Here is a 25907-nt window from a genome sequence, read left to right as displayed (position 1 = left end):
GGCGGGGCCTGGGGGCGGTTGGGGCGGGGCTGAGGCATGGCGGGGACGCGGCGCCTCCGCGCGCTGCTGCCGCTGCTGCTGCTCGGCCCGGGTGAGGCGGAGCCGGGGGGTCGTTACGGGAATGACACGCCCCGGCCTGCGCCACGCCCCCTTCTCTCCCTTTGGGCCCTGTCTGCTAGGCCACGCCCCCTTCCCCACTCGTTATGGGGCGGCTGTGCCACGCCCCTCTCCCTCCTCCCTGTGGGGCAGGGCCCCCCCCACTGTCCCGGCTGGGCCACGCCCCCTTCTCCGACTGGTTTGGGTGGCAGCTGGGCCACGCCCCATCCCCCATTGGGTAAGGTAAGGGCCACACCCCCTTCCCAGCAGCTTGCAGGCCCGTGCCCCCTCCCGAGGGGAAGGGGCAGGGGCCCCAGGGCTGGGATGCAGGCCCCCAGCCGGGTGCGGGTGCCCTGGGCTGGGCAAAGAGCCCAGGGGAAGGGGCTTCCCTGCAGAGACACGAGGCGCGTGGCTGCGAACGCCGGGGCCCGTCCCCGCCCCTCGGGGACCGCGGCCTGCACGTGCCGTGGACTCCCGCTGGCGCCGCCGAGCAGGGCAGGTGCCAAGGTCACCGCCACCGTGAAGGGAGCGTTGCCGGCCCTGAACAGGGAGACCCTTGCACGGCTGCCCTCGCACAGCTTTGCGCAGCGCAGACGGGTCCGTTGCGCCGCGGGCAGCCCTCCCAGGAGTCTGCTTCTGCTGAGCATCTCATCCGTGCTTTACCGTGCGCGCCGGGGGGATGTCTCCCTGCCTCGCGCCTTCGGCCTTCTGGCGAAGGGCAAGTGAGACTCGGGGGCACACCTGCCCGCGCGATGCCGCCCTGGGTCCGCGGGTACCGAAGTCTGGGCGGTCAGATCCTCGCTGGTGGCAGCGTCACGTGGAGCTGAACGCCGAGCTCTGCTCGGCAGGTGGGGTTTGGAACTGATTTGCCTCCTTTGGCCCGAGGCACAACATTTTAAAAAAAGTAATAATTAGCAAGTACCCTGCATTCAGATGGTAAACCTCTCTGAGCTGTTGCACCACACAGAGGATCGTAGGGCCACGGGGCTGCACATCACATCTGGCCCCTGCCTGAGGCAGGATCAGCCCCGTGCAAATTATCCCATGCAGTCCAGCCTGGTAGTAAGACGCCAGCCACCCCGACACAGCGCTCTCACTACAGATGAGGCAGGGCGACTGTGGCAGTCCACGTCCTGCTTCTGGGAAATGTTAATATGCACTCAACAGATCCTGGGTAAGATCCAAAACCTGCTTTTTGCTGCTACTTCAAGCCATTCGTCTGCATCCTCCTCTCTGCAGCAAAAGGGAAAAGGTGTCTCCCTCTTCTTTACGGCAGCCCCTCAGGTATTTAAAGACTGCTTCCGTGTTTAAGCTGGCTGCAGGCAACGGTTTGAGAGCACACAGCTGCAAGCAACCAGGACACCACGAGCTAGCTGGGAACACACACTGTCCCCCGAGCCTCAAAACAACAGATACTTGCATCAAAAATACCTCTATTGCAACAGTTTGCAGGTCTTAATTGGTTTGGGCAGATTTCTGATCGAATTCTGCCTGCCAGGAGTATTGCACGTGGTCCCTGCCAGCTTGCTGGTGGGCTGCTGGTAAACCCGGGCCTCCCAATCTCTAGGCATGTCTGCCGGGAAAGTTGGCCGCCACTGGTGTAGAGGAAGGAGAAGGAAACATGTCTTGCTAAGGGGATTTTTGGAGGATCTGAGCAAAGAAGGGGAAACGGATCTAGCCGATGGGGATATTTTTGGGTGTGCAGAAATACAGCATGACGAGAGGGGATTTTGAGACCTAGACAAGGCCCGCCCAGGAGAGATGTGCAAGGAGTACAGAAGGGAATGTGGTTTTTTGAGGGTGTCATTTTTGGGAATGAAACAGCAGGAAGCAGGACCACGAGGAGCCAAGATCAGGGTTGTTAAACTGAGAGGACTGAGAGGGGGACAGAGAACTGAGCACGGGCTGTAGGAGATACTTGGGGGAGAGGGCACGTAGTGGGTACCAGTGTAGCGATGGGGAGGTGGAGGCCAACCTGGTTGGATGTGACACAGAGGAGGTTTGGAGGAGCAGGGGCTCATGTCAGAAGAGTGAAGCAGGCTGTAGCATTAGGTGGTGGATGAAGGGGTATTAGGGGCTTCATTTGGTGAAGAATGGGTATTTGCTGAGGGGAGACAGCTGAGATGGAAGGAAGGATGGATCCTGGCAGGGAGGTTCGGTTGGGCTGGGCTGGGAAAAGAAGACTAGGAACTAAAATACCATTCCTCCTTTTTCTCTCCTGTCTTCTCAAGTCATTTGCAAATAGCATTTCATCCTCCTTGTGTTAAAATTGTTCCACGTGCAGGCAAGTGACTTGCATCGAATGACACATCGTGGTACAAGGGTGTGCCACAGCTGCCGTAAACTTCTTCAATCTTCTGTTTTTCCAATGTGAGACTATTTCTTTTCTAGGCATTTTGGAGACTGCAAAATTCTCCTACTCGGAAGTAATAGTGCCAAGAAAGCTAGAGGCAGGAGTTGATGGCTCCAAGGTAATGCATCTCTTTAAGAAAAGAGGCTTGGCTCTCATGGCCTTAGAGCAGTGATTCGTGAGTCCAGTCTCTGGCAAATCCCAGCCAGTTCAGTGGAAGAATGAATGCCTCTCTGATCCCTTTGGGCACTGGAGGGGAAGGGGGTGTTTCTTGGCCCATTGATGATTTTGATCGAGTCTCAAGCACAAGGATAGATAATAATAATGACACTTTCTTCTTACCTGTGTAAATGCCATCAATATTTTTATTAGTGGAGTTTGACATACAGGCTTGACATTTATTATCTGACATGGCACAAATAAGAACCTCTGTACAAGGTACTGAAATAACCTGATCTGGAAGGGGCTCAAGCCTCTTTAAACATTTTACAGTGTTCAGATACTTTTACTGTGTTATTGTTCACAGCATACAGGGCTCATTTCATCACCACTGGCAAACCTAGGGTGGGGCGCAAAAATCACTATGCACCTTGGTCTTCCCTTTGCTGTGTTGCCAGCAGATCGAGGGCAGTGACTCTTCCCCTCTATTCAGCACTGGGGAGGCCACATCTGGAGTCCTGTGTCCAGCTGTGGGCCCCCCACTACAGAAAGGATGTGGACACATTGGAGAGAGTCCAGCGGAGGACAAGGAAAATGGTTGTGGGGCTGGGGGACATGACTGGTGAGGAGACGCTGAGGGAACTGGGCTTATTTAGTTTGGAGAAGAGAAGAGTGAGGGGGATTGAATAGCAGCCGTCACCTCCCTGCAGGGGGTTGCAAAGAGGATGGAGCTGGACTGTTCCCAGTGGGAGCAGATGACAGGACAAGGAGCAATGGGCTCAAGCTGCAGCAAGGGAAACTGAGGTTGGATATCAGGAAGAAACTTTTTCACTAGGAGGGTGGTGAAGCCCTGGAACAGGTTACCCAGAGAGGTAGTGGACTCTCCATCCGTGGAGGCTTTGAAGACCCGGGTAGACAAAGCCTTGGCTGGGATGATGTAGTTGGGGCTGGGCCTGCTTGGAGCAGGGGCCTGGACTAGATGTGACCTTCTGAGCTCCCTTCAACCCTCATTTATTTTATTCTATGATTCTACGAACATTCCCACAAAGTAGAGATCTCTATGAATACGGGACCAAGACTGAGACCTGGGTGGCTAGAACGAGATTGGCAAACCAGGTGGCAAAGCAGGACATACTCCACTTCTTTTTACAAGAGTTTTGCTGGTATTTGTGCAGGTGCACCACTATTAGCAAGGCTGAGGCCATTAATACAGAAAAAGTGCTCGAGTCTATACCCACATTGGGTTATACTTGCATTGAACATGTTTTATTGATATGATGGTAAATTTGGATATTCTGATATATAGGGGGCACTGTTTATAAAATACAACCCTCTTCTCTTCCTCCCTCTCTCTGCCAATGATAAAAATTGCACCTTCATGGCACCTGATGACAGGAAGTTGGAGGACAGGAGGACAGAGTTGGCATGCATAGCTGGCTCCCATGGAGATATCCTTCCCTGGGTCACATGAGAGGAAGAATCAGGTGCTACAGTATAGTGAAGGGTAGATCAATGAGCATGGTGATTTTGCTCCCCACGTTCCCCAGAGGTGGTGAAATGAGGCCCAGACCTTGGCATTCACTAGGATCACCCAACATGTGTAGGGTGGCTGTTTCCATGCTTGGGGGCCCCTTCTTAAAATTATAGACCATGAGGGTTGAAGGGTCCTCAGGAGGTTAGTTTGCACTAAGGGTCTCTGGGCTGCTAATACTAGACGTGCACCAACATGTCGGTTGTGTGTCGGATCAGCACGGATAAAAGGAAAATTAACATATTAGCTCTTGGCTTGTTTTGCCCAGTGTAGCCGATAATTGTCACTGATAAACATAATATGCCTTTTGGCTGTGCCCCCAGACACCGTGTACATGTGCACAGTCGCATGAGTGCATGGGGCCAAGATGTAGCCAGGCAGCGTGGAGAGCAGCGCCCTGCAGTTAAGTCTGAGGAGGGGAAGGGGTGTGTGGGAGAGAAGGTGCATGGGGGGGGTGCAGATCAAGTGAGGGAGGGGTTGGGCCAGGGGCTGGGGACACTGGTGAATGGGACCAGGGGCCAGGGCAGGGAACAGCACAGAGCCACACATCGCTTATTCAGTTGGTGCAGAAGGAGTAGGGAAGGGAGATGGCTCCCTGCCACTGTGCCCACCCCCAGGTGAGGCCTGGAGGGGGCACGTACCCCCATTTTTGTGAGCAGGGCAGGTGCAGGCTGCTCGTTGTGGGCTCAGAGGTCTCCGCTCTGCTGCCTTTGCCCCAGGGGCCAGAGCTGGCTGTGCACCCCCTGCCCAGCAGGAGGCGCATGGCCAGCTCAGGCCCCCGGGGCAAAGGCAGCATTGTGGAGGGTCCCGAGCCTGCAGTGGGCAGCCCACATCCACCCTCGCCCTGCTTGGCTCTGCTCCGGTTAAAAGCATCCCTGCACTTAAAACTGGTGGCAGCAGCGCTTGAATTAAAGTTCATCCAACCTTTATGTCAAGTGCCTCCACTGTCAGTTTTATGTGCTGGGACACTGATCCCCTGGATGAGCTGCCCATGGCTCTGTCCTGCTCCTTGCCCTGGCCCTGGGTCCCATTCATCACCCTGGCTGGGAAGAGCTCACAGCCTCTGCCCCTGCTCCTGCCCCACTCCCTCCCTCACTGTGGGGTACTCAATCTGCCTCCCCATGCCTCTTCTCTCCCCCATGCCTCTTCCCCTCCATAGGTTTACCTGCAGGGAGCTACTCCCCATGCTGCCTGTCTGTGCTGTAAATCTGTTATTGGATCGGTATCAGCCAATATGGCTGGTTAATAGTGAGCTATGTGTATCGACCAAGAAAATCTTCATCAGTGCACCCCTGTTCCAGTGGTGGCAGTGTTAGGAAAACGCCTCTTGAAAACTTCCCTGTTGGGGTCTGATGAATGGAGTGAATTTCAACCTGCTCTTTGTGCAGCTGTAGAGATGGGTCAAATCTACTGCTTGGAAGAGTGACTGTAGGACGTGGTCGATCAAAATATTCTTGACTACTGTTAAATTCTTCTTAATGCTTTAGGAGGCGGTGTCTTATGTTATTAAAATAGAAGGACATAACTATGGTGTTCATCTACTACGAAAGAAGTAAGTGCTTTCTTTCCATTCTTTCTTCCGCACTTTTTATAGCAAAATAGTTATATGTGGGGTTTGACACTCATGTATGCAGAAAAAGCCCTGCCCCAAAGCAGTGTCAGTCTAGATAAGGAGCAATAACAGAAGGTGAAAAAAGAGGAGGAATGTATTGCAAGGAAAATGGCTTTATTTTGGGCCATAGTAATTATGGAGGGACAAGCGTTTCTAGTAAAAATGTATTTCCATTTTAAATGTTTTTGAAAAATATTGTTTAGCTTTGCCAACCCTTATGAACTTCCCCTCATTTGATCTTATGCCAAGGAAAAGGTTGGAGAGGCTGGACAAGATATTTCAGAGAGATGGGAACTGCTTTTTGGGGGAGATCCCTGCATGTTGGCCCTATAATTATAGCACATCCTTTGTGTAATGACATGTAAACACATGCCGTAACACTCGGCGTGTAAACAAATGACGTGGAAGCCCATCTTTTGTGTGGTGTGTTCCTCGTTTTATCACGCCGTCCATTGCATTAACGGTCTGGGCAGCTCTTTACAAGACGTCATGTTTGAAGTGTAAAGTGTGCCAGGCACCTCTTAATAACAGTTGCATACAATTATAGTCAACTAATGAAGTATCTGGAGATTAAATAGCTGAGTGTGACTTGTGATCAGTGCACAGGGCCCTGGATTGGGTTCTGTTCCTCTCTGTCCTGTGCTTCCTGTGGAGCCCTGAGTGAGTGGTTTTGGACAGGCGACAGCTGCTGAAGCAGGATGAATTAGTTGCCACGAGATTTCTGTTGAAAACACTTCAACGTATAACATCCGAAAGAACAATCCACATTATTGTCACGGCATTGAAGCTAGCTAGCTAGCTCAGTATCTCTATTCTGCTGCACTCATTTCTGGTTGCCTTTACTACCTAGTGCTTTAGTTTCCCCATCTGTAACATGTAAGTAATATAATTACAGCATGGATCCCTATAGCTAAGCTAGATGTATGCTATTGAGTTGATTATGCCTTGCTCATGCTTCAAACCAACAGTTTGCATGCATCGGGGCAACAAATGGCAGGGGTCTTTGTTTTCATGTCTAATTTTAGGGCTCTTCATTTTTGTTTTCAGGATGTACATAGCCAAAAATTTCCCTGTTTTTACTTATAACACAAGAGGAGATTTGATAACTGATTATCCATATATTCAGGTGAGTCTGAAATGAGCATGGTGGAAGGTACAGGTCTCAGTAAAAGTAAACTGCTCTGCTGTGCATTGCTGAGTTGCTAGCAAAATCTTGGGAGTTCACTGGATTATAATCTAAGGATGTGTCTGTGTACTAGGTTAGCCATGGTCTGGGCAGATGGAAGATAAAATTAGCGCAGGATATGGTTAATGAACCACTAATTAATAACCCAGTGGCAAAATCCTGAATCTCTTAATTAAATCATAGAATCAAAGAAAACAAGGATTGGAAGGGAACTTGGGAGGTCACATCTAGTCCAACCCCTGCTCCAAGCAGGACCAGCCCCAACTACATCATCCCAGCCCAGGCTTTCTCTACCCAGGTCTCTTTTAGGAAACTCCAAGGATGGAGACTCCGCTGCCTCTCTGGGTAGCCTGTTCCAGTGCTTCACCACCCTCCTCATGAGAAAGTTTTTCCTAATATCCAACCTCAACTCCCCTTGCTACAGCTGAAGCCCATTGCTCCTTGTCCTGTCACCTGCCCCCACCGAGACCAGCCCAGCTCCGTCCTCTTTGCAGCCCCCTGCAGGGAGGTGAAGGCTGCTGTTCAATCCCCCTCGGTCTTCTCTTCTCCAGACTAAATCCTCCCAGTTCCCTCAGCCTCTCCTCACCAGTCCTGTCCCCCAACACTCAAACCATTTTCATCACCGTCCACTGGGCTCTCTCCAGTGTGTCCACATCCTTTTGTACTGGGGGCCCAAAACTGGACACAGGACTCCAGATGTGGCCTCCCCAGTGCCGAATAGATGGGAAGAATCACTGCCTCCATCTGCTGGCAACTCTCCTCCCAATGCAGCCCAGGTTGCCGGTCGCCTTCTTGGCACCAAGGGCGCACTGCTGGCCCCTGTTCAGCTTCTTGTCCCCTGGCACTGCCATGTCCTCTTCTGCAGAGCTGCTGCCCAGCCAGTCACCCCCAGCCTGCACCGGTGCAGGGGATTGTTCCCTCCTCAGTGCAGGACTTTGCACTTGTCCTTGTTGAACCTCATGAGATTCCTTTTGGGCCAATCCCCCAATCTGTCCAGGTCTCTCTGAATCCTAGTTCTGCCCTCCAACATATCCACTATTCCCCCCCAGCTTGGTGTCATCTGCAGACTTGCTGATTGTACACCACATCCCATCTTCCAGGTTGTTGATGAAGACATTAAATAAAACTGGCCCCAGGACCAACCCCTGGGGCATCCACTTGACACCAGCTGCCAACTAGACATCGAGCCATTGATTGCTGCCCTTTGAGCCCGACAATCCAGCCAGCTTTTTACCCTCCTTACAGTCCATTCGTCCAAGCCGTACTTAGCTTGCTTGCAAGAATGCTGTGGGAGACCGTATCAAACTTTTAATGGAAAAGAGGGGAAGAATCTGCAGAAAATGGGTTCTCAAGCAGCCAAAACATAAATGGTTTAAAAGAAAAGTTTTAAAAAAGACAAAACAAAAGGGCTCTTTCTGCCTTTCATTGTGTTTTGACTTAAAGCGGTTAGGACTTGATAGCCCTGAAGCCCTTTCTAGTCCCATGTCCCTGTGTCAGTGAATGTGGCACCTTCATTTCTTTCCCCATGTGTCAGTAGTTATGTGGAATATGTATTGTCTTCTAAGAATATTTTCTTGCTTCCTACCTTCCAGTACAGCGACCCCCCAAACATGGAAGGGATGGAGCAAAAAGGCTCTGCTGTGCTTAGTGAATATATCTAGTGCAGAACTAATACCCTTAATTCCCAGCTTTGTTTCTGACCTGCTGTCATAGTGGGCAAAACACTTCACCTCTCTGTCTTTTTTCTCTTCCCCTGTTTTAACTGTCTGTTTGAGCTCTTCAGGGCCAGGATGGGATTGTCTCTTACTATGCGTTTGCCTAGTGCTGAGCCTGGGGAGGAAGACGGGGAGGCGCGGAGAGGGCAGCAGTGCCACGGATCTTGTCTGGGGCCTTTTGGCACAATTGACATGCAGATAAATAAGAGGAAACTTTGGCCCTCTTATCATGGCTTTTTCTAGGCTCTACCACTTCTGGCCATCTAACCCTGCCTTCCTTCAGGGACCAGTCCTTCATCAAGTTATTGGAAAGGAAGGAGCCATTTATTTTTTTTCAGGAAAATGAATCAATCTCATGGAAAGGGTTTCTCTTGGAAAGGGTTAGAGCCAGATACAACTTGCTATAATGATAAGGGGCACAGCCTGTTGGCTGACATGGAGCAGGTCATGGGAAACTGTTGCGCAGATAAGGCCGACAATTCCTTTTGCTTTCTTCTTGCCGTCTTGCCTAGCGTTCAATTTCCATATAAAGTGAAACACTTCTATTACATTTCTTGAAGCCTCAGGTGGAGCAGTGAGCCTGGGCAGATGACCCCTGGTATAGAGCTGGCATCGGTTTTGTATTCGGCACAGAGCGGCATGCAGCCGGCCTGCGGTACCTGCATGCGGCGGCAGCTCGAACTGCACCTCCCTGAAATGATAACCCCCTTGCCTTATCAAATGTTGAATGAGATCTAAACTCATTTAACATAAATGGGTAGAGTTTTATTCCTGCTTCTTGTTTTACTTCTTCCCCCATTGGACTCAGCAAAGTTAACATGGCTAAGGGGTATATCCTTTGTCTATCTGCTGCTCTTTTACACTGGTGTAATGATAATGCCAGTCTACATGTGCAGTCTACCTAGGTCTAGGTGTTACGTAGTTTGGCTATTCAATTGACCATCCTTCATCATTATTCCTTCACTTTCCCCAGATATTATTGTATTAAAAAATAGTCTCGTTTCCACCAGTCCTCTTTTTTTTCTGCATACAGACATCTTCAGCTAGGTGCCATGGATGTGTGAATAATAAGCCCAGGGTGCTCTGTGTGACTGATAATATGTGGTGTTCCACCTGATCTAGAATAAAATCATTTTGGACCTTGCAGGATGACTGCTTCTACACTGGATACGTAGAAGACGTCCCAGGATCAGTGGCCGTTCTCAGCACCTGCTCTGGGCTCTGGTAATGTAGGCTTCTCAAGATGTAAGATCATAAATAGTGAATCACTTTATGCTAGATTATTTTCACCCCTTGGAAAAGAACGTGCAGATTTTAGCTCCCTTTTTCCTTTCCCTAGTACAGATTGCTTGCATCCAGTTTAAGATCCCTGCGGTCCACAATGTGATGGCGTTGTGGTTAAAGCGTCTCACTGTCATGCCTCTGGAGCTGGAGCTGGGCAGCTGCCCCCTGGCAACCCAATTTTAAATGTTTCGGGGATTTAAAAGTAGTCGGATGCGACACTATTGGTCCTGTTGGACAGGTTTGTGAGGGTTAAATCAGTAAAGCCTCCTAAAGAGCTAGATTGTGTGCCTGGCTGATCTGAGAGAGGATGCATCTGCACAGCAGGGATAGCTGCAGGCACTAACCAGGGAGGCACAATGTATGGCTAGAAAAGGTTAGGGCATCTTGGAGTAATGACATGCTGTGCCGGTCTGCTTTCTCAGTTCTGGACAAAGTACCATAATTATAACAAGTGCAAAGGATGCGATACCAGCAAAGCTCATGCAGGTTAGCAGGTGCCATCTAGTTAAGAGCACAGGCTTGGCATGTGATTAGCATTCTCAGTGGTTCTTAAACAAGTTCTAAAAATGAACCTATGTGACTAATTGAGCATTAGCTAATGATGCATCCATGGCTATAAAAACAGGCATCCTTGTGAAGGACTCTGGATTTGTGCACCTCTCCATCAGCCAGTCTGATGACTTCTCTGGCAGCGAATAATGCTTGGTTATACCTACTGCATCTATTTCTTCCAGGGGTAGGCAGTTATTTGGACTGGAGGGCCACTTAATGAGCTCTGGCGAACTGTCAAGGGCAGCGGGGCGGGGAGATGCCAGTTGATCCGATCTGCTGCATCCAGGGCTGGGTTTGGCCATGCAGCACGCAGACTCCTCCGCGTGGGACAGGGCGTGATGCAGCGTGCCGAGTAGCTGTCCCATGTGCTGTGATGAGCCACTGCTGCCACGCCGCACTGGGGAAGTCAGGGACGGCTGCCCCAGGCCAAACCCCACCTTGGCTGGCATGGACTCACCTCCCAGTGGCACTGCGGCGGCAGTGGCTCATTGCAGTGGGCGGACAGGGTGGCTGCTCGGCGCGCTGCATCACATCCCATCCTGAGCGGGCCTGGCTGCCAGTGGCTGCAGTGCCAGGACTGCGCAGCCGCTGGGCCAACAAGAAGCTGGGGTGAACGGGGACAAGGACGATGGTGGGGCAGAGGAGTCTGTGCATTTTGCATGCCTGGCTTACCCCCAGCTGCAGCAGAGCAGAGCAGCCTGATGTGGGGTGTAGCCCTCCTTCGTCAAGCTCCCCGCAGCAGCCAGTGGGTCAGATAGGATCAGTTGGCAAGCTGGGGACTATATGTTGCCCACCACTGGCGTATTCAGGCCTTATTGCAGCCACAGCTTTTTAATCATGTCACTCCCTTATGTGCCAGCAGCTCTGGAAACCGGCTTGCCTTAACCGCACAAGCAGCAGGGCACTTTGCCTGAGCAGCCCTTTGACTCTCTGGTGTTATTGCTGAGGGCTAAAATTGCACATTCATAAACTTCATGTTTTAAAATAATAGAAAAATAGTATAGGGATGGCAACTGTGTGGTGTGGGAGACATGTCAGACTCCCCAGGCCCTCCCTCAGGCCCCAGGGGAGGCGCACCCAGGCCCAGGGTCAGGGCGGATCTAGTCAGGGAGCGTCTGGAGGGACGGGATGTATTTAAATCGGCTGATCCGGACGATCTCCACCCCCAAGCGCTGAGGGAATCGGCTGCGGTCATTGCGGGACCCCCGGCACGGCTGTACGAGCGCTCGCAGGGCTCTGGTGTGGGGCCAGAGGACTGGAAGAGGCCAACGTGGTTCCCATCTTCAAAAAGGGGAGGAAGGAGGACCCAGGAACTATAGGCCAGTTAGTCTTACTTCCATCCTGGGGAAGGTTTTTGAGAGAGTTATCCTGGCGCATGTCCATGAGGGGCCAGGGGGAGATCATGCTTAGGGGCAACCAGCACGGGTTCATCAGTGGCAGGTCCTGTCAGACCAACCCGGCGGCCTGCTACGACCAGGTCACCAAATCCTTAGCCGCAGGGGGAGCAGTGGACAGCGTCTTCCTGGACTTTCGGAGGCCTTCGACACTGTCTCTCACCCCGTTCTCATCAAGAAACTGGGGGCTGTGGTGTCGACCCCCACACAGTCAGATGTGTCGCCAATGGGCGGGAGGGCCGCACCCAGAGAGTGGTGGTGGACGGGTCATGTTCGACCTGGAGGGACTTGGGCAGGGGGGTCCCCCAGGGCTCGGTCCTCGGGCCCACAGTGTTCAACATCTTCATCAGTGACTTGGACAAGGGGGTAAAAAGCACACTGTTCAAATTTGCTGATGACACTAAGATGTCGGGGGAAGTGGGCACGCTAGACGGGAGGAATAGGCTGCAGTCGGATCTAGCCAGGTTACAGGGGTGGGCGGATGAGAACAGGATGGGATTCAACACCAACAAGTGCAAGGTGCTGCACCTGGGGAGGAACAACCGGCATCATACCTACAGGTTGGGCAACTCGCTTCTTGTCAGGACTGAGGCAGAAAAGGATCTTGGGGTTATCATTGATGCCGAGATGAACATGGGTCGGCAGTGTGGGGAGGCAGTCAGGAAGGCCAACCACACCTTGTCATCCATCCACAGATGCATCTCGAGCAGGCCCAGGGAGGTGATCCTCCCCCTCTATGCGGCACTGGTCAGGCCACAGCGGGAGTACTGCGTCCAGTTCTGGGTGCCGCACTTCAGGAGGGATGTGGGCAACATGGAGAGGGTCCAGAGGAGGCCACTCGCATGGTCAAGGGGCAGCAGGGCCGGCCCTACGAGGAGAGGCTACGGGACCTGAACCTGTTCAGAGAAGTGGTGCTGGCTCCTGCCCTGGGGGTCTTTGAGAGGAGGCTGGATGAACACCTTGCCAGGGTCTTTCCTGCCATGGCAGGGGGTTGGGCTTGATGATCTGCTCAGGTCCCTTCTGACCCGACCAACTATGAAACTATAATTCAGAGCAGGTGTTGTTAGCCATGTAGTCTTCACAGAATGGGGCAGGAAGAAAACATAGACGTCATTAGAAAATGAGGGTGGAAGGGAGCTCAGGAGGTCACATCTAGACCAACCTCCTGCTCCAAGCAGGACTAGCCCCAACTGCATCATCCCAGTCAGGGCTTTGTCTCCCTGGGGCTTAAAAACCTCCAAGCATGGAGATGCCACCACCCCTCTGGCAAGCCTGCTGCAGGGCTTCACCACCCCACTTACAAGAAGTTTTTCCTACTATCCCACCTCAACTCCCCTTGCTGCAACTTGAGCCCATTGCTCCTTGTCCTGTCATCCTCCACCACTGAGAACAGCCCAGCCTCAGGAGCAAGCAAACACAGGGTAGCTCCTGGAATTGCTTTAGTTTACGGTCTGCACTTCATCCCTCTGGTTCTTGCATTCAAGGATGTTTATACACTAGCTGCAGTTTTTCAAGAGCTTTTCAGTTTTCTTAAGTCTTGAAATCACACTCGAGTTTTGCCATTCAGGGGCTACCTGAAAATATACGGCGTTGACTACGAAATCGAACCCATTGCGTCTTCCTCTTCGTTCCAACACCTCCTTTATCGGCCGGCACTTGAAGAAGACTCCCCCGAGCGGTGCGGGGTCGTCAATGAAGGTATGAGAGATCCAGCAGTGGAGCACAGAGAACCTCCAACAATGGGGAGACAGCTTGGAAAAGATGTAAGTTTTGTATATCCGTTCGTATCAAGTACATGGATATTGTATATGGTATACAAAGCTGTGCGTAAGGCAGTGTGGTACCTTATAGGCTAACCTGTTTAGAAAGACAGGAGCTTTCATAGGCAAATGTAAAGAACAAACCTGCAGAGAGCTCCAATACTAAATAGGAATAAGGTCAGTTCAATGCACAGGATGGGGAAGGGGGAGGAAAGGAGGGGACGCCACTAAGAGAGGTCAAGGTGAGTTGAGATCCAAAGGGTCCCAAAGCAATTCAGCAACCCATTGAAGTTCTGAGAGGTTATAACTGATGATCCATCATCCCTACTGAGACTGTGCTTAGTATAATCCAGGCTGTGAATGATTTCTTGTTCAGCAGTTTGGCATTTAAGTTGGATTTTAGAGATTTGTTGTTGAAGAATAGCTACTCTGTGCTCAGTGCCGGGATGCCCGGGGAAGTGGAACTGCTCTGCCGCAGGCTTTTGTCTCTTTGTGGGGTTGATGTCAGATTGGTGTCCACGTTTGCACATAGCAATTGCCCCATCTGTCCAATGGAGACAGCAGAAGCCACTGAACAGCGACTTGAACAGCCGGTGGTGGCAGATGACAGAAGGAGCAATGGGCTCAAGTTGCAGCAAGGGAGGTTTAAGTTGGATATTAGAAAAAAACTTTCCCACTAGGAGGGTAGTAAAACACTAGACTAGGCTTCCCAGAGAAGTTGTGGACTCTCCATCCTTGGAGGCTTTTAAGCCCCATCTAGACAAAGCCGTGGCTGGGATGATGTAGGTGGAGCTGGCCCAGCTTTAAGCAGGGGGTTGCACTAGATGACCCTTGTTTTCTGTCACTCTACACCTACAAAATTGTGGACCCATAAATCACCTGAAGGCTCCATTATGAGGCCTAAATTCTCCCAGTTGCTGGATTTTCATAGATTTCATAGACATGAGGGCTGGAAGGGACCTCGGGAGATCATCGAGTCCAGCCCCCTGCCCAAAGGGCAGGAAGTCAGCTGGGGTCATAGGATCCCAGCAAGATAAGCATCCAATTTACTCTTGAAGGTGTTCAATGTAGGTGCTTGAACCGCCTCCGCTGCCAGACTGTTCCAGACCTTGGGGGCTCGGACAGCAAAGAAATTCTTCCTTATGTCCAGCCCGAAACGGTCTTGCAGGAGTTTGTGACCGTTCGACCTCGTCATCCCTTGGGGCGCTCTGGTGAACAGACGTTCCCCCAGATCCTGGTGGTCACCCCTGATAAACTTATAGGTGGCCATCAGATCCCCCCTGAGCCTGCGCTTTTCCAGGCTAAAGAGTCCCATGGCTCTCAGCCTGTCATCGTAAGATCTGTTTTCCTGACCCCTGATCATGCGCGTGGCTCTCCTCTGGACTCTCTCCAGCTTCTCCACATCCTTTTTGAATTGTGGAGCCCAAAACTGGACACAGTACTCCAGCTGCGGCCTCCCAAGGCCGAGTACAAGGGGAGAATGACGTCCCGGGATTTGCTCGAGAAGCATCTATGGATGCACGCCAGCGTTTTGGTCGCTTTACTAGCCGCAGCATCGCATTGCAGGCTCGTGTTCATCTTGTGGTCAGTGATGACCCCCAAGTCTTTTTCTTCTGTAGTGCTAACCAGCGTAGCACTGCCAAGCCTATAAGGGTGCTGCAGGTTTTTCCTCCCAAGGTGGAGAACCTTGCATTTATCGGTGTTAAACACCATCAGGTTCTCGTCTGCCCATTTGCTGAGCTTGTCCAGGTCAGCCTGGATCACCCGCCTATCTTCTGGCGTGGATGCTTTGCCCCAAAGTTTGGTGTCATCGGCGAACTTGGCCAGTCCACTCCTGACTCCAATGTCCACATCGTTAATGAAGATGTTGAACAGGATGGGTCCAAGGACAGAGCCTTGAGGGACCCCACTGGTCACAGGGCACCACAATGAGCGACTGCCATCGATTACAACCCTCTGGGTCCGACCACGGAGCCAATTTCCCAGCCAGCGGATCGTGGTGGAGCCAAGGCCACAACTGGGCAGTTTGGCCAAGAGGTGATCATGGGATACCAGATCAAAAGCTTTTTTGAAGTCAAGATATATGACATCAACCTCTTCTCCCTCGTCCAGGTGATAGGTAACCTGGTCATAGAAGGAAATGAGATTGGTCAAACAAGACCTACCCGCAACAAACCCGTGCTGGCTGTCCCTTAGGATGTTAGCCTGGGCCAGTCCCTCAAGGATGGCCTCCTTTATAAACTTTGCTAAGATCTTCCCCAGGACAGAAGTCAGGCTAATGGGCCTGTAGTTAGCCGGATCCACTCTCCTCCCTTTCTTGAAGATCGGCACCACATTGGCCTTCTTCCAGTCTTCGGGCACTACACCAGAGCGCCAGGAGCTCTCGAAGACCCGTGCCAGGGGCTGGGCTATGACGCTCGCCAGCTCCTTGAGTGCCCTGGGGTGCAGGTTGTCAGGGCCGGCTGACTTGAAGGTATCCAGCTTCTCAAGGTGTTCCTTCACGAGGTCAGCATTTATGGAGGGTAGGGGATCCCCGTCACCCGGACCTCCCTGTCCCATAGCTGGAGGCAGATGTCCGAGCTGTCTTTCTCTTTAGAAAGTGCCATCTGCTTTCCCCTGCATGTAGAAGCACTTGGAGCAAACCCTTCACTAGTACTAAACTATCCTACCGGCATTTTTGTACTGGAGGAAGAGTTCCCAGAAGCTGGTCTGCATGTGTCCCAACAATACAGTTAGTCCAACAAAAGGTACCACCCACAAGCATCCTTTCCTCCCGTGTTGTCTTCTGCTACAGCTACAACCTCGCCCAAGCACTACTAAAATAATCTATTGTCACTTCTACCCAAACGCAACTCTCCCCACTTTCAACTGAGGATCAAAATCCACATCTCAGTGGGATCCATGCACGAACAGTTGGTTACTAAAAGTCTTTTAAGATCCTCCCGAAACTCCGGTGAACCAGTTTCTCCACCTCCACGTCAGTAAACACAGGCACATTATATCCCTTCGGGAGAGCAGAAGTAGGAAAAAAATCTCATGAGGAATGAGCCACAAAGTTTTAACAGTGCCAAATTAGGATGCCCTTCACCAATTGCATTGGTACAATTTCGTGCGTGTTTGAAAACAACAATGTGTTCCTGCCGCGTGAAACGTAGGATCAGGTGAGCAGCAGTTTTGTAAGCAACTGGGAGTAGTTTTGATTTCTCATTGCTGGGCCTCCACTTGTGGTCTTCTGCTTGGTCCTTGTTTCAGTGACCATATGACCAGGCCTCGCTTGAAAGCAGGTATGTCTCTTGGTTAGGCTGAAGACAGGGCACATATGCCCTTTTATAGACTGACTAAATAAGCTATACAGATAGAGCAGGAGCTTTTATGAACCCAGGTTCACTTCTTCAGATGCTAGGCTGATGGTAAGCTACCACAACTGATCATTTTGCAGTATGCCTATGGAGAGAGAAATGAGCACTAATATTCAAAGGTATACACGGCACACAGGTGTATATGGTAGTATAATGTAGATTTTAGACGATGATTTGTCCTGGCTGGTTTGGCCAGGGCTGATCCTGCCTCGAGCAGGGGGTTGGACTAGATGACCTTTAGGGGCACGTCCAGATGAACATGCACGTGCAGGATGTGGCGCCGCAGACCCGTTACATTTCTCTGGGCTTTTCCAGGTGGGCGAGTGCTCCAGCATAGGGGGGCACGTGTCAGGGTTGTATTTGTACGATTCTGCATTGAGCTTGACCACTTGCATTTCCTTCCCATCACCTTGTTTTACGTATGTTTGCTTCTAGGGAGACGAAGTAAACCTTTTGTACACAGCTACCAGATATTTAGAGCTGTATCTTATTGCAGACAAAGCAAAGGTACGTTGCATCAAATGTTAGGTATTACCACTTTGTTCTAATTGTGATGTGGGTGTAGGTTGTAGCCGTGTTGGTCTAAGGACGTTGGCAGACAAGGCTCTTTGGGTAAATCTGATATCTTTTCTTAGACTAACTCAAATAGCTTCCAGTTGGTCCAATATAGGGGTGGGCAAAATGCAGCCCGCAGGCCGGATATGACCTGCCAGACCATTCTATCCAGCCCCTAAAAAACTTAGAAAATTAATATTTATCTACCCCCGGCTGCCTGTCATGCAGCCCTCGATGGCTTGCCAAAACTCAGTAAGCGGCCCTCTGCCCGAAATAATTGCTGACCCCTAAGAAAAGATATCAGATTTACCCGACGGACCTGGTCCGCCCATTGTAATGTGGTGCATTTTAAACTATTCAATATGACTCACAGTACAATGTGTAAAACGTTGAAGTTTCGTTTCCAGATTAGGATTGGATTTATTGTCAGGAATACGTTGGGAAAGGAAGGGCACTTCCCACTGCCCTAAACGTACTCGTGCAAGAGACGGTAGTCATTCAGGCTGCCCATGTACTTCGAGCGCTCAAGGGCTGCTCTGGGACATATCTGCTGGAATGAAGTGTGTTGCCGTAGCTTATAGTCAGCACATGAAATCCAGTGTTGAGTTCATGCGGGTTACATCTGAAAGAAAAATACAGTGACTCCCCACTCAGAAGCGTGACCTTGCAGCAGCTGGCTGTGATGTCCAGCCGCTCCTCTGTCACCAAGCTTTTGGTCTCAGAGCTCGTCTCAGTTGTGGGGCTCGCTCACATCCCTGAGGTCCCTTCTGTATCCAGTGACAGACAACCTCTGCCTGCCTCTTTGTCCCCTGAAGTAAGCGCAGTGAGAGTCTACTGGTTCGTTAGTCAGAAGAACTTGGTTGCTCTTGGGTGCTCCCAGCCCCAGTTTCATACCACACAAGGCAGGAAGCCTGCCCTCCCAGTCAGCTCCTTCTTGGCTGGGATGAAGCAAAGGGCTGTCTGTTCGACATGCTTCTGGTCACTCCGGCTCTCCGAATTGTCCTTTCTTGCCCTGCCAGTCAGTTTGGTAGATTGCTTTGACTTTTCAGACCTAGCCCATTTCTTTTTTTTTTTTTTTTGCAGGGCTTTGTGCCACGGTTCGAAATTCAACAGGCCATTTTGTTGTCTAGGTGTTTGCTCCAGTCTCCTGCCCCAGAATTTCTTCCCTCGTTCCGGCAGTACGTGGGCTCCCAATTGTACAAAGCCTTCCCATTGCTTCAGTGTCCTGGTTCTCCAGGCACAGGGACACTTTTGTTTCATCCTGGCTTATTGTTGCATCCTCAGCATCACTTCCCCACTCTCACCTCTGTCTTCTTGTACTGATATCTTTGAACAAGTAAGCCACTAAGAGGTTTCCAGCTGTGTTTGTGAGATGGCCTGCAAGGAGACTGCATCAGTCACCTGCTGATGTCTTACCTTCTAGTGCATACAAAAGCTGGAGGCCCGCATCCAAGATGGCCTTCAAGCATCCCCTTGCCTTTCAGCCAAGAGGTTGTGTTAGTTTTTGTTGGTCATTTGGAAGTTTTTTAAGAGATGGTACCTGTGGCATGTCACCACCATTTAGTAGCCCTTACTTCCACTGTAGCAAATGAAACCTTTGCCCCGCACATGCGTTTCCTCGCCTCTTTTATCAGATGTTGTGGGGTGCACTTGTCCTACTTAAAATCTCTGCACTGCGTCTTCCACTGCCAGAGGGTTTGGAGCTGGTTTTGCATGCAACTTGGGAGACTCTTCAGAGAGCTGATCACTCACCTGCTCTTTTGACACTGCTTGAGTGCTTGTGGCTGAAGGCCAGACAAGACACCTCACTTAGAAAAGGAAGTGTTAATCCTCTGTCCAGAAGATGACCCCCCAGCCTCGAAAATGGGCAGATAAATCTCTTCAACAGACACATTAGGGCTGATCTCCAGGTATTGATATGGGCCTGATCTGTTCCCTAGGGCAGCATCCATTTATTATTTCATTCATTTCTGAAAGAGTGTCCGCTATGACTGTAGGGGACCGATGCCTTCTTTTGTGTAACAAAGATGGATCCAACATCTCCCTGTCCTCTGGCAGGGAAGACTTTATGTGTGTGTGTGTGTTCATATATGTGTGTATGTGCATGTTTATGTGTGAGTGTATGTATGTGTGTGTATGTATGTGTGTGTATGTATGTGTGTGTGTATGTGTGTATGTGTGTGTATAGGTGTGTGTGTGTACATATATCGTGTGTGTATGTATGTGTGTATATATATGTATGTGTGTGTGTATATGTGTGTGTATATATATAATATATATAGGTGTGTGTGTGTATATATGTATGTATATATAGGTGTGTGTCTATATATATGTGTGTGTGGGGGTGCATCTACACATGCACTTTAATGTGCATTAGCCTATTTTAATGTGCATTAAAGCATCACTAAAAACTGCGCTTTCACTAACGTACATTAAAATAGGCTAATGTGCCTTTTTCTAGTACAGCACAATGGAGGTACTAAATTTAAGGCGCCTTAGCGAAAGCACATCAATGCATGTGTAGATGCACCCACAGAGTGTGTGTGTGTGTGCGCGCGCGCGTGTGTGTGTGTGTGCATGCGTGTGTGGCATAATGAGTCTCTTGCCACTGCCTGGGGAAAGACAGCTTTGTCAAGGAATGGGCTTGTTACTCCAGCCAGAGGCTTGTATTTAAATCCATATGTTGCAGGTTAGAATGGTACAGATCCACACCATATCTCTGTTTGAAAATGTTTCTCCTTCTGTAATAGGATTTGTTTGTAAAATCTGTTGTTAACATCTGATCACGGATCCCCTTGCAGTTCCTGCCCAGATAACTCCTTTGGTATTAGTGGTTTTGCCCAGAAAATGCTGCAGCAACAGGAATTTCAAGAGTGATCCAAAAAGGGTCTTGTGTGGTGGAAGACTTGGGAGGAGGACTGTCAGCAAGCGTGACCAGAGCTCGTGGTATTATAGCTCGTATTGGTGTTGGATCTAGTGTAACAGGAAGACAGACTTTTGCACGGCAGCTGGCAGCAAGTTCTTGTGAACCCATCACAGCACTGATCAGTGGTCTGCACTGGGAGATCTGACTGCCTTTTGGAATGAAACTCTGTCTCCTTATACTTTGTCTTCAGTTTTGATAACTTGGGATCCCAAGAAGTCATAACCGCAAGACGTCCCTTTGCTCTCGCAACAGTTCTTTCTGCCCTCGGCTTCACTGAATGGCATCGGGATACCTCTCGATACAGAAGGTGTGCCTGCTTCTAGGATTTAAAACCCTCCGATGTAAAGACTTTCTCAAATCAGTTGCCTTGTTAGAGCCCAGATTAAAGCTGGCAAATATGGTAGAGGCTTTTATTGCTTGTCCCCTGATGGGTTCGGAGCTAAAATGAGTTTTCTCTCTTCCTTCCTTCTTTGTGAAGTCTCTGTCCTTGGAGGTTTTGAAGACCTGAGTAGACAAAGCCTTGGCTGGGATGATGTAGTTGGGGCTGGTCCTGCTTGGAGCAGGAGGTTGGACTAGATGTGACTCCCTGAGCTCCCTTCCCACCCTTGTCGCCTGTGATTGTATGATTCCAATCTTTTTAAATAACAGATCTGAGCTGCTTTGCTTCCACCAAAGCAGAATGGATGGCCTGCCCTGTCCTTTTTTTCCTTGCTCTGAGAGTGAAAGCAGAGCACTGGAGTACCTCAAAGGAGGCTGTCCTTCTTCTAGACAGGCCACACACCTAGTAGGCTCGTTGAACGTCAGATCAATGAACAAGATACACATTTCTTACATTCTGGCCATTCAGTCTTCGTATGCATTGCTGCAGAACTGAAGGTCCAACTTAACTATTACTTATGACGATTGAATGCACGGGCCACTTGTAAATCAGTCACTGGCTAAAGTATAGAAAGCGAAGAGTAGTTATAAACGGTTGCTAGCCACGAGGGAGGGAAGATCCACAGCGGTCTGTGCTGTTTAACATACTCATCGCTTGGGAGGGGGGAGTATGCAGTGAGGTGGCCTAGTTTGGGGATAACACCAAATTATTCAGAAGTTAAAAAAAACCAGAACAACCCCCCCACAAAAAAAATCCCAGAACAAAACAAAAAAAACCCCAAACCAAAGCTGATTGCAAAGAACTGCAGAATGCCCCCATAACATGAATTGAATGTATTTTTGCAAAACATTGCTTTTCTACAGAGAACGGAGACTCTAAGATATACTCTTCTCCTACTACTTCTAGTTCCTCCATGAAAATGCCAATGAAACTCTACTGACCCGGAAGATGTTTCAGTACGTTCATTTGATGAATTACGTGAGTGAGTTACCCGTCATATTTATTTGGGGCAAACCTGACTAATGATGCACGTCTGCACAAAGGAATAAGGAGGCAGAAGATGCCCTGTCAGTCCTGTGAGCAGACTCCCTGTATCATAGGTTGTGGCACAGTTCACAGGAGCAGTTGTTGTGGGACTGCCTCGACCCCAGGTAGTTTCAAGGGGTTTGCAGGTAAGCAGAAGGGATACAGGCAAGGTTTTGCTTTATCAGCTCACGAACCAACACATAAGTAGGGACCTACCAAAATAGTGGCGAGACAAAGGGGGCTGCTTGCAATGCACAGAGCCAATTTTGCAGTCTTTCCATGGCAAGCCCCCCCTCACCACTGATTGGGGGCCAATTCCTCATCTTCAGACTGCAGCATTGCAGCAGCACTGTGCTTGGTTCCTTAAAAGACGGTGCCAAAACCCTTTCACTTTCCTGACTGGCGCCTTCATTGAGTCTACATTGCTAGCTCAGCCTCTCAGTAGCTCTCTCTCAAACCATGTGCTCTGTGGCTGCAGGGATTGCTGCTTTCTTTGCATTTCAGTAAGCTTTCATTTTTGGGGGGGGTAGCAATTATGCAAAATCGTGGGAAATGCCATTTTTCGCAGGGATTGAGGAAGCCACTGCTTTTCACCATTTCTTCCAAAATCATGAAACCACAATTTTAGTAGGTCCCTGAACGTAAGGAGAAGTGAAAAGGTAGCAGGTCATCCTCGGTACTATTTACACTTAATCTGGTGTATATTAATCCTGCCATTGCTCAAGGGCATTCAGTTCTACCTATGCAATAGTCTGATTTTTTCCCCCTGTATTGATAATGGCTTCCAATTTTGTATGCTGAGCAAATTTCTTGAGTCCACTCCTCCTTATTGGGCCAGTGGCATTCATAAAAATATGAAATAAGATTGACCCTGAGGGCAATTCTTGGGAAATTCCACTGGTAATAAAAGGTGAAGGTTATTTTCCAGGAAGACATCTCATGAGAGAGAAGAATGCACAGGTGACACTGAAACCTTTAACACATTTGCTTTAAATTTTATGAAACATTTCTTTAGCCTTTTTTAGTGCGAGGACATCTGATATCTTTTCTTAGACCAACTCAAATGCAGGCAGTCCTCAAACCTTCGACACAACTGGCTCCGGAAAACCGCGTCTTAAGTCGAAACGCGGTAAGTCGGAGCCGGTTTTCGCATAGGAACAGTGTTACAAATGGGGGGTGGCTCCTATACGACAGTCGATGCAGCTGCATACAGCTGGTAAGTGGTGGAAGGGGTGGGGGAAGGGAAGGGGTGTGGGGGGGCAGATCAACACCCCCCACGGTGAGGGAGGGGCTGGGGCTGGGGCTGGGCGAGTGGTGGGAGGGCATTGCCCCCCGTCTCAGCATCTCCCACCGCCTGCCCTGCACAGATCCAGGGCACGCGTGCCCACCCCCCGTGCCCTCCTGCCTCTTGCCCAGCTGAGGCAGGGCAAACATGGGATGGAGCTGCTCTGCTGCCTCCGGACAAGTGGCGCGCAGTGGCAGGAGACGCCACCTCCCCCCCGCCGCGCCTGCCTGGCCCTGGCTGGGCAGTGCTTGCCCCAGCCCCCCGCTCATCACAGGGGGTGTTAATTTGCCCTGCCACCCCACACCCCTTCCCTTCCCCCTCCCCTGTCAGCACTTACCAGCTGCACGCAGCTGCATCAAGTGTCGTAAAGGCGAAACCCACGTCGGAAGGTCGAAACGGGGCGTCAATTTATAAATGTTCTAAGTGACGTTCATCGCAACTCAGCATCATACGTTGAGGACGGCCTGCAGTCGCAAACATTTGGGCACGTGGGCCAGATGTGTGCCCCTGCCCAGAGATGGGAGGGGGAGATGATGGTACAAGGTAGGATAGTCCAGTGCCAGGATGATAGGGCTGGAACGGGAACACCCAGGTCAGATCGTGAAACAAGCCCACGGCACAACACGGTTTGAGACATTCAGGATAGAGATGCCATACGGCACTGGTTTTGATCAGTGTATAAAAGGAGAGTTGGAAAGCGGGGAAACTTTGCAGTGGCCTGGGGGAGTTGCGTGGTGCTGTGCCGATGACCTCGTCACAGGTACGAGTGCCTTAGCTCCTGGCGTACTTGTTAGGCCAAAACATGTGAGGACTGTGCCCATAGACAATAAACCTGGCCAAATCTTTGCCACCAAACTAAGCCTGTGGTCGATCTTTAAGGCAAGATTAGTTTCATAGTTTGTAGGGTCGGAAGGGACCTGAACAGATCATCAAGTCCGACCCCCAAGTTTGGGATCTCTGGGCTGCAACTCTCCCAGCACCGCAGTTCCTGAGACTTCAACGCGGACAGCACATTAATCACACCCGACGAGGGCACCAGCAGCAATGGCCTGATAACCCCGGATGACAGTCATGTTTTAACTCTTGACCCAGCTGCACGTTCACTCAGTTAATGGTGAGATACAACAGGGAATACGCCACAGTTATTACGCAAATGTGTAATATCACGCAAACCCATTTAATAACTTTGGTGGCTTGTTTTCAGGTGCGTACCAGCGTCCTTCAGACTCCAGTGTCCTCTCAAGGCTGGGAGCACCAGCCGGCTGACTAGGGCTCCCAGCTGGGAAGACATATCAGAGTCCATGTAAAAGGGAAGGAGATCCTAGGATTGTTGAAGCAGCTTGCTTGAATTTGCCTCTAGCTGCCCTCATTGATGTCTATTGTCTTTTGCAAAAATGGACCTTATAAAACTTAAATGAGGGAATAAACAATGCTGTTATCTTTAAAAAAATCCTGCAAAAAAAAGACTTCAGTTTAGAAAAGCAAGGCGTACTTTTTAAAGGGGTGTAGGTTGGAGCTGTGTTGGTCTAAGGACACAGGCAGACAAGGTTCTTTGGGTGAATCTGATATCTTTAATTAGACCAACTTAAAAAGTTGAGGAAAGAGGGGGTTTGAACCTGAAAGCTTGCTTAAAATTTCTTTTCCAGCTATTTGAGTTGTTCTAATAAAAGATATCAGATTCCCCCAAAGAACCTTGTCTACTTTTTAAAGGGCATTCTGTCAAAAGCATATGCTTTTGGAAACTTTTTATATCAAGCCAGAGTGTCTCTTTAAAATGTTCGTTTTGGGTATCTATACAAAAAACTAGAACTCTTGGTTCCAAAATGATACCTTTTATTAGACCAACTGGGAAATTGCAAGAAAATACATTTAATATGCAAAATCCCCCTGAATAGGCATGAAGACAATGAACTCCACGTGACTTGATAGTCTGCCATTTGGACAATGCGATGTTGGACCATTCATGCTTGGTATAGCATGCAGAAGAGCAACGTTTTGTACAGGACAAGAGTTGTGTTGTCATGTTTAGTGCCTGAGACAGGACTTAAAAGGACCCTCAGCATTCTTAGAGCAGAAAAACTGGCACGTATGAAATACTGTGAAAAGCAGCAAACAAATAAATAGATATTCTCTGATCAACGCTTTCAGCTGTAATCACTGCAGATGGAACTATCATATGTAAAGGGGGGGCGGGCTCCAGATAAAAATAAGAGTTTCACGTTCATAGGGTCCTTTTAATAGTTGAATACTCAGCCCAAATTCTGTTGCTGCTGGAGGAACGAACAGAACTTGGGCCGAGGAGGGCACCACTCATGCGGAGAAGTGAAGGATTGACCCTTCCAAGTATTGCGGTGAAATGACTTTTTTTAATGCTTGATCTGTTTCCAGATGTTCCATCCATTCGGTCTTCACATTAGTCTGGTTGGAGTCGAGATCTGGACAGAAAGAGACATCACTGCGATCACACACCATCTGAATCGGGTTCTTGGGTTGTTTGCAGACTATGCTCACCAGACTCTCCAGCACCATTTGCATTTTGACCTTGCAGAATTAATGGTGTAAGACACTCTTTTATTTCAGATGCCAGCCTGTGTTTTTATCCCTGTAAAAGTGAAAACATACCTTTTGGGCATGGAAGACAGCTGGAAAAACATCCACCCTGAGATTTCAGAACAATTTGGGGGCTGGTCTTTCCCGTGGGAACACACTTGTGTGGACATCCTGAAACGAAAATGTTT

The 25907-nt window shown here is 49.8% G+C and overlaps 1 protein-coding gene across 1 annotated transcript in view; it reads left to right on the top strand.

The window, feature by feature from the left end:
- The first annotated feature begins 210 nt into the window (after window positions 1-210).
- Window positions 211-25907, top strand: part of LOC149875504 (disintegrin and metalloproteinase domain-containing protein 20-like) — a 69288-nt gene continuing 43591 nt past the window's right edge. The window contains exons 1-9 of the mRNA XM_090030893.1: window positions 211-334; window positions 2488-2567; window positions 5624-5688; window positions 6796-6874; window positions 9797-9873; window positions 13447-13642; window positions 17434-17505; window positions 21765-21836; window positions 25558-25727. Of these exons, the coding sequence (XP_089887019.1) occupies window positions 6797-6874; window positions 9797-9873; window positions 13447-13642; window positions 17434-17505; window positions 21765-21836; window positions 25558-25727 (665 nt within the window). The 5' untranslated portion in view covers window positions 211-334; window positions 2488-2567; window positions 5624-5688; window position 6796. The remainder of the gene's footprint in view (window positions 335-2487; window positions 2568-5623; window positions 5689-6795; window positions 6875-9796; window positions 9874-13446; window positions 13643-17433; window positions 17506-21764; window positions 21837-25557; window positions 25728-25907) is intronic.

The sequence above is a fragment of the Crocodylus siamensis genome, chromosome 1 (genome assembly GCF_052110815.1).
Source record: "Crocodylus siamensis isolate JL-2025a chromosome 1, ASM5211081v1, whole genome shotgun sequence".
Classification (NCBI taxonomy): Eukaryota; Metazoa; Chordata; order Crocodylia; family Crocodylidae; genus Crocodylus; species Crocodylus siamensis.
Note: the sequence above shows the minus strand (reverse complement) of the source record. Positions and strands in the feature narration are given on the sequence as shown.